The 8,699-nt window shown below is 43.6% G+C and overlaps 2 protein-coding genes across 2 annotated transcripts in view; one reads left to right on the top strand and one right to left on the bottom strand.

Annotated features, from left to right (window-relative positions):
* Nucleotides 1–5,869, bottom strand: part of DDX55 (DEAD-box helicase 55) — a 29,070-nt gene extending 23,201 nt beyond the window's left edge. The window contains exons 1-3 of the mRNA XM_073627071.1: nucleotides 5,676–5,869; nucleotides 317–367; nucleotides 64–150 (exon numbers count right to left, since the gene is read on the bottom strand). Of these exons, the coding sequence (XP_073483172.1) occupies nucleotides 64–150; nucleotides 317–367; nucleotides 5,676–5,783 (246 nt within the window). The 5' untranslated portion in view covers nucleotides 5,784–5,869. The remainder of the gene's footprint in view (nucleotides 1–63; nucleotides 151–316; nucleotides 368–5,675) is intronic.
* On the top strand, nucleotides 5,870–7,545 carry MOCS3 (molybdenum cofactor synthesis 3). Its single transcript, XM_073627086.1, has one exon. The coding sequence runs from the start codon at nucleotides 6,009–6,011 to the stop codon at nucleotides 7,413–7,415; it is 1,407 nt and encodes a 468-aa protein (XP_073483187.1). The 5' UTR covers nucleotides 5,870–6,008; the 3' UTR covers nucleotides 7,416–7,545.
* Nucleotides 7,546–8,699: the final 1,154 nt, after the last annotated feature.

The raw sequence follows: 8,699 nt of genomic DNA on the forward strand, positions 1-8,699 counted from the left end.
CCAATGCCATCCAAAATAATTAAACTTCAAATATTAAAAATCCAACATCTTCCTAGTACATACCTGATTTTTCTTTAGCTTCGCTTCTCTCTTCAGTAGTATTTCCAGAAGTGGGATTACAAAGGCCAGAGTCTTGCCACTTCCGGTTATCTAGTAAGAGATGCAATATACTACTGGGTTAAAAAACAAACACTGGAAAATTAATTGTAATTTATTTTCATTGTATACTTTAACAAGACTATTTTACTATGCGTAGTACAAATCAAAAGCAGAATCTAGCTGTACTATAAGAACATAAATGTGACAATAAGCTTACCGCTTCTGCAGCAATGTCTTTGTTGGCCATAAAAAGAGGAATGGTTGCAGACTAGAAAAAAAAAAAATATATATATATAAAAAGAATTTACGGTCATTTCTATTTCTAGGCTGTAAGCAAAAGTGAGTTTTATTCTATTAAAATCAGTGTTTTAGTAAATAAAAAGCCTGTATTGACCATAAAAAGCATTAGAGGAGTTCACAGCAATTCAAATGCAAATGGAGCACGCAGTATGGTTACTAACAGCAATTAGATGTCACTTATTCATTTGCTTATACAGTGCCTTGAAAAAGTATTCATACACCTTGAAATTTTCCACATTGTGTCAGGTTACAACCAAAAACGTAAATGTATTTTATTGGGATTTTATGTGATAGACCAACACAAAGTAACACATATTTGTGAAGTGGAAGGAAAATGATAAATGGTTTTCAATATTTTTTACAAATAAATATCTGAAAAGTGTGGAGTGCATTTGTATTCAGCCCCCTTTACTCTAAATACTCCTAACTAAAATCTAGTGGAACCAATTGCCTTCAGAAGTCACCTAATTAGTAAATAGAGACCACCTGCGTGTAATTGAATGTCATTATAAATACAGCTGTTCTGTGAAGCCCTCAGAGGTTTGTTAGAGAACCTTAGTGAACAAACAGCATCATGAAGGCCAAGGAACACACCAGACAGGTCAGGGATAAAGTTATGGAGAAGTTTAAAGTAGGGATAGGTTATAAAAAAATATCCCAAGCTTTGAACATCTCACGGAGTACTGTTCTGTTCAATCCATCATCCGAAAATGGAAAGAGTATGGCACAACTGCAAACTTACCAAGACATGGCCGTCCACCTAAACTGACAGGCTGGGCAAGGAGAGCATTAATCAGAGAAGCAGCCAAGAGGCCCATGGTAACTCTGGAGGGGCTGCAGAGATCCACAGCGAAGGTGGGAGAATCTGTCTACAGGACAATTATTAGTTATGCACTCTACAAATTTGGTCTTTATGGAAGAGTGGCAAGATGAAAGCCATGGTTTAAAGAAAGCCATAAGAAGTCTCAATTGCAGTTTGCGAGAAGCTATGTGCAGAACACGGCAAACATGTGGAAGAAGGTGCTCTGGTCAGATGAGACCAAAATTAATCTTTTTGGCCTAAAAGCAAAACACTATGTGTGGCGGAAAACTAACATTGCACATCACCCTCAACACCATCTCCACCGTGAAACATTGTGGTGGCAGCATCATTTTGTAGGGATGCTTTTGTTCAGCAGGGACAGGGAAGCTGAGCAGAGTTGATGGGAAGATTGATGGAGCCAAATACAGGGCAATCATAGAAGAAAACCTGTTAAGAGAGTCTGCAAAAGACTTGAGACTGGGGCGGAGTTTCACCTTCCAGCAGGACATCGACCCTAATGGTTTAGATCAAAGCATATTCATGCGTTAGAATAGCCCAGTCAAAGTCCAGACCTAAATCCAATTGCAAATCTGTGGCAAGATTTGAAAATTGCTGTTCACAGACGCTCTCCATCCAGTCTGACAGAGCTTGAGTTATTTTGCAAAGAAAAATGGGCAAAAATGTCACTCTCTACATGTGCAAAGCTGGTAGAGACATACCCAAAAAGACTTGCAGCTGTAATTGCAGCGAAAGGTGGTTCTACAAAGTATTGACTCAGGGGGGCTGAATACAAATGCACACCACACCTTTCACATATTTGTAAAAAAAAAAAAATGAAAACCATTTATCATTTTTCTTCCACTTCACAATTATGTACCACTTTGTGTTGGTCCACCACATAAAATCCCAATAAAATACATTTACGTTTTTGGCTGTAACATGACAAAATGTGGAAAATGTCAAGGGGCATGAATACTTTTTCAAGGCACTGTAGCAGTCAAAACAATTAAATATGACAGGGTTTTACTTACTACTCTTTACCTCTTTAAAGTGCTTGTAAAGCCTTACATTTTTTTTTTTTAAATTAAAATAAACATGTCGTACTCACCTGCTCTGAGCAATGGTTTTGCACAAAGCAGCCCCACTCCTCATCTTCTGGGTTCTTCTCAGCTAAACACACCCTCCTGTATGCATGCCTGCGCTAAGGGCAGACGCATTCCAGGAAGCAAATGCTACATGAATCATACGCCCTTATTCAAGATGGCCACAGCTAGAAATAGTTGGGGGTGCTTTTCAAAGTGATTTCTAACTAAAATAAAGCATGTAGACATGGATGGATGGGTGAGTTTGCTTTGAATATTAAGTCCCCTTTCACACTGAGGCAGTTTTCAGGCGTTTTGGCGCTAGAAATAGTGCCTGAAAACTGCCTCCTATTCATTAGAATGGGTGCTTTCACACCCAGGCGGTGCACTTGCGGAACGTTTGGAAAAGTCCTGCAAGTAGCATCTTTGGGGTGGTTTGGGAGTACTGCATACTGTATACAGCGCTCCCAAAACACCTCTGCCCATTGCAATGAATGGGTAGCGCTTCAGAAGCGCCGTAACACGGGAGTTTTTAAACCCTTCTTTGGGGTTAAAAGCACCCTTGCTAGTGCCCGAAAAGGGGCACAAAAGTGATGCTTAAACAGCGTTAAAGCACCGCTAAAACGAGCAGCTTTCAGTGTGAAAGCAGCCTAAAAATGAATTAAATAGCATTTTTGGTTGGTGGTGCTTAGATTCAGTGTACCACTTTAATGCAGTGAATGCATTAAGGTAAAAACATTTTACCTTTAATACTACTTTAAATAAATCAAACTTGCAATTGGAATAATCACACTGTAAACTTTTGATTAGGAGGAGGCAGTGAACAGGTCAGTTTGCAAAAGGGAAAGTGTGTGTGTGTGTGTGTGTATATATATATATATATATATATATATATATATATATATATATATATATATATATATATCATTATGAAAGGCGAGGTGATTGAGGGAGGCCATATCACCTTGCATGCTTTCATATGTGGGAAACTAAGGTGGAATCTGGTCCAGGTTTTCTGGGTCACACTGGCAGTGTGTGTTTCAAACTGGATTTTTCTTTCCACCTGTGAGCAGCAGCAGGTGGTATAAATAAGGAAGGACTGGAGCAATAGGTTGATCTTGGCCTGTGACTCAGGAAACCAAACCGGAGAGAGCTTTGTTTTGTTGGTGGGTGAAGCCCTTCACCTGCGGGTTAAGAATCTCTTCTGTTTAGTTAGTGCCTGGATGACAAGGATTTATTTTCTGTATGGTTTTGTTTGTTTTCCATGCAACCTTTTAAATAAAACTGGCTATAAGTCAGGTTTTTAAGAAAGACCTACTGTCTGGACTACCTTTTTCCCAGGGAAGGTGATCTCCACCTGAGCTAAACCCATATATAATTATACAGGACAGCCATAAAATTATGACCACCCACCAAACTCATTGTTGTGTTCCTCCAAACCATTCTTGATTTCATCAAACCAGGCCACCATCTTCCATTGCTCCGTGGGCCCATTGTAGGCACTTTTGGCCGTGGACACAGGTTAGCATAGGCACCCTGACTGGTCTGCAGCTACAATGTGTTCTGACATTTTCTATCGGAACCAGAATTATCTTTTTTAGCAGTTTGAGCTACAGTATCTCTTCTATTGGAGCAGACCACATGGGCCAGCCATTGCTCCCCACGTTCATCAATGAGCCTTGACCGCCCATTACACTGTTGCCGGTATGTTGATTTTCCTTTCTTGGTCTTGACCACTACAGATCAGAAACATCCCAGAAGAGCTTCAGTTTTGGTGTAAGGCTGGGTTCACACTACAGAACGCAGTGGCTCACAGCAGGAGTCCTGTGCATCCCCATTTCAGCCCAAATTTTTGGCTGAATTTAGACCTGAAATGGACCAGAAGATGCACAGGACTCCCGTGCAATTCGCACTGGAGCTGCTGCAGAGATGTGTGAACCAGCTCCATAGAGAGCTGGTCGCAATCTCCTGCTATGCGAATTGGATGCAGGGAAATACGCATCAAATTCGCAATAGTGTGAACCCAGCCTTACTCTGACCCAGTCATGTAGGCATTACAATTTGGCCCTTTTTAAAGTCACTCAAATCCATACACTTGCCCATTTTTTTCTGCTTTTAACACATCAACGTCAGGGATATGCAAATTGAGCTGCCCCTTAAATGTGAACAAGTAACAAAAAAGTATTGGAAAAAAAATATATAAAAAGGTGGCGCTAAGCACAAACAAGTGATTAAACCGTATATATCATGAACATATATCACTGCAAGAAACAAATAATTGTTGAACATATAGCAAGCAAAAGTCCATTAGTGATAGTGTTCCCAACACCAAAATGCTTTTAAATGAAGCTTCTAGTTCTTCCACCACAGGTGCTCAATGGAAAGGTGGCCACTTTTTAGGGTAGATCAAAAAAATTGATTCCTACTGCCAACACCACTCCGCTCCAATGGACCCTCCAGATGAAGCTAGGACATAAAAATTGACTCCACGGGAGACGAGAGAGAAAAGTCTCATAGTATAGTATATTTAATAAAATGTACAAGCAATGACAAAGGTAGTAGATTGCACTCACATGTAAAAGTGCCTAACCCGGCACTAGATAAAATAGCATGTGCGGATCTGGTTGGTTCCTATCACAGTAGCGTGCATTCCGCATCCTGCTCGTAGGGGTAAAGCCTGGTGTTTTGTGACAAATCGGGACCCGGAAGTGACGAATCCTCCGCTCTGACGTACGTTTTGCCGTGAATGGCGTCTTCACGAAGTCCATTCACGGCGAAACGTACATCGGAGCTTCATCCAGTGGGTTCATTGGAGCGGAGTGGTGTTGGCAGTAGGAATCAATTTGGTATTCCAAATGCGCATTTTGACCTACCCATAAAAAGTGGTCAAACACCTGTGGTGAGTTGCCACCTTTCCATTGAGCACCTGTGGTGGAAGAACTAGAAGCTTCATTTAAAAGTATTTGTGTTGGAAACACTATCACTAATTGACTTTTAGCTTGCTATATGATCAACAATATACGTTTCTTGCAGTGATATATACTGTTTATTCACTTGTATGTGCTTAGCGCCACCTTTTTATATATTTTTTCAGGCACAATATGTAAACTTCCTGCCTAATATCTCCTGACCACTTTCAGATGTCATGGTAAGGAGATAATCCATGTTATACACTTTATCTGTATGTGGTCATAATGTTTTGGCTGATCGGTATGTATATATCGGGCTAAGCTGACTGTGTGTGATGTGTACCATTGAGAAGAGTCTTCTGGGCACAGCACAGTCAGCTGTGACTTTCTCAGCCTCCCTTCTGTACATAATAACCAGTCCAGGTATCTGAATACGTTAGGAGACTCTTCTCGCTGGAGACAGGGAAGTGTATTGGCTCATACCTGGACCGGGGTCATGTGACTGAAGTTCAGTTCTCGGAGAGTTTGTCGTATTTTGTCATTTAATCTCTCCGGTAAAGTATCCCATGTCCCCTCCGTTACATTCTCCATCTTCCTGTAAGTAAGAGTCACACGTGTGTCCAGTGCGCTCCTCTAAAGCGTCCGCAGCAACACGGATGTGACTTCCGGGTTCCGGCGCAGCGTGAAAGACTGCATGCAAATGTCACATGTCTGTGCTACGTTGGTTCCGTGCATAGTATACAGCGCTGATACTCAGGGTGACAGGCTGGGCTTTTTTGGCCAAGTTCCCACCGACCTCATAGAAACAGGACCGCAATGAGCAGACATCCGGCTTCCTCCTCACACATGGAGAGTGCTGAGCTGGAGAGTCTGAGGGAAGAGATCAAGAGGAGAGACCAGGAGATTCACAGCCTGAAGGAACAACTCAGAGACCGGTCATGCCAGCCCCCTGAGGGGTCCTCCTCCCCCCCCAGGCTGCGCAGCACCAATGAAGAGCTGCCTGCACTGTCCCGACTCTCCCTGTCCAACCCAGAAATCTTGCGCTACAGCCGCCAGTTGGTGCTCCCAGAGTTTGGGGTCAGGGGTCAGCTCCGCCTCTCCCAGTGTTCAGTGCTGGTGGTGGGGTGTGGCGGTCTCGGCTGCCCTCTGGCGCAGTATCTGGCTGCAGCCGGAGTCGGTCGTTTGGGGTTTGTGGACTATGATGAGGTGGAGATAAACAACCTCCATAGACAGGTCCTCCATAGTGAGAAGAGGATTGGGATGCCAAAAGCCATTTCCATGATGACAGCACTGCAGCAACTAAATTCAAACGTGGAGTACATCCCATACCAGATGACGCTGAGTCCTGCCAATGCTGTGCCACTTATCCGCCAGTATGACATTGTAGCTGACTGCTCGGACAATGTGCCCACCAGATATCTGATCAGTGACGCCTGTGTGGTCACGGGGAAGCCGCTTGTATCAGCCAGTGCACTCCGCTGGGAAGGACAATTAACCATATACAACCACCAGGGAGGGCCATGTTACCGATGCCTGTTCCCCATCCCTCCACCTCCAGAAACGGTCACCAATTGTGCTGACGGTGGTGTCCTGGGTGTTGTCCCTGGGATCATGGGGTGTCTACAGGCCCTAGAAGTGATCAAATTGGCCTCCGGACTTGATCCTAGCTACAGCAGCACCATGCTAATGTATGACGCACTGGACGGGCGTTTCCGCAACATTAGGCTTCGAGGTAAACGGAAAGAGTGTGTCACCTGTAGCAGTGAGTCAGAGTCTCGTGTCCTTAAGGACTATGAGGCCTTCTGTGGCTCCTCTGCCTCTGATAAGTGTCGGACGTTATACATGCTGAGTGCCGCCGACAGGATGACTGTTCAGGAGTACAAACAGCTCCTGGACGATGATGTGCCTCACCTGCTCATTGATGTCCGTCCACAAGCTGAGGTGGACATCTGCCAACTACCACACTCTGTCCACATCCCACTGAGTCAACTTGAAGCTGGAAATGCTGCAGATCTCCTGGGGGAGAGGACAGGCACAAGCGAGTGCAGCAGTCACTGGAAGAAACTGATCGTTATCTGCAAACTTGGGAACGACTCGCAGAGAGCCGTGCAAATTCTACAGCGACTTTCTGAAGAAGGTGTTAGTGAGCTTACAGTAAAGGATATTGCAGGGGGCCTGATGGCATGGGCTGAGAAGATCGATCCTGACTTTCCTAAATATTAGAGCGCATTGGAGGAAGGCTGTCATAAGCTGGAGTAACAAGGAAAGGAGGGCACTGCAAGCTAGCTGGAAAGGAGGGCACTGCAAGCTAGTTAGATGTAATGCGGGCTTGTCAAATTCACACCCAAACCGATGGCACAAATGTCTTCCAAGTTATAACTCAGGCCCAGCCCACCAGATCAGCTTAGTACGGGGAGCTGCGTAGAATGTGGGGCAGGAAATACCTATTACTAGGGGCCATATTGAAATTGGCATACTGCTCTTAACCTGGATGTGTTTGGGTGGGTGGGGGACTAATTTTGACAAGTCAGCTGCTGTTTCCCACCACCTTGTGGTATCTCAGATCACCCACCTAGAGCAATTTATGCTTTGTGATTAATAAATGTTTCCTTAAGAGCACCTGTAGTGTTCTGGAAGGTAATATGCTATGGGTTGTGATTGGGAAGGGTGGGCATTAGTCTTTCTTTTGGTTTAGGGATATTTTATTTCTGGTACTTATGTAGTGCTGTCAATTTATGCAGTGTTTTACATATATATTGTACATTCACATCAGTCCCTGCCCTCAAAGAGCTACAATCTAAGGTCCCTAGCCAGGGTGGATTTGATTTAAATCGCAATTTAAATCACTAGTAGAAAGGCTTGATTTAAATCAACTCGATTTAAATCATAATGTTTAAAGAGCAACTGTCATCTCTGTCCCAAAGCGGCTCCTCCTCTGACCCGCTGTTGACTCACTGACAGTCCTACTCATTTTAATGGGACGGTTGGTGATGCAGCAGTGACACAACAAGGTGAGGGACGTGGCGGCAGCAGGTGAGTGGATCCTCGCTAACAGGTACTGCCACGATGGATCTGAAATGGCAGGTGCTCTTTAAATGTAAGGACTCATTCTTGCTGGTAGTTAGAATATTTTATATTTGCAAACAAAATAAAGGTTTCCTATTTAGAATAATAAGCTGCCAGGTTAGTAAATATTCCAAAACTGGGTCTCTTTTTTTTTTTTTTTTTTTGGTCTGCTGCCATTTTGCTCCTCAAGGGAGGAATAAAGCATTTCAAGCTATGTGCAGAAAGATCACAAGGCCTATAAGCTTCTTAGAAGGTTTCACTTTTATTTTTACTGCTTGCCCTTCCTCCTCAGAGCCCATTCACACAGGAGCAACTTTGGATCCGACTTCAAGTCGCCCCTAGTCGCCTCAAGTCGTGCTACATGAAAAAAATCAATGTAAGTGAATGGATCTGTCTTAATGCACACTACTGCAGTCGCTCCGACTTCAGTAAAGGTTCCTG

The sequence above is a fragment of the Aquarana catesbeiana genome, linkage group LG01 (genome assembly GCF_042186555.1).
Source record: "Aquarana catesbeiana isolate 2022-GZ linkage group LG01, ASM4218655v1, whole genome shotgun sequence".
In the NCBI taxonomy this organism is placed as follows: Eukaryota; Metazoa; Chordata; class Amphibia; order Anura; family Ranidae; genus Aquarana; species Aquarana catesbeiana.

Excerpts from the sequence above, each read along its gene's own strand:
- MOCS3 (XM_073627086.1), top strand. The coding sequence starts at position 6,009 with ATGAGCAGACATCCGGCTTCCTCCTCACACATGGAGAGTGCTGAGCTG.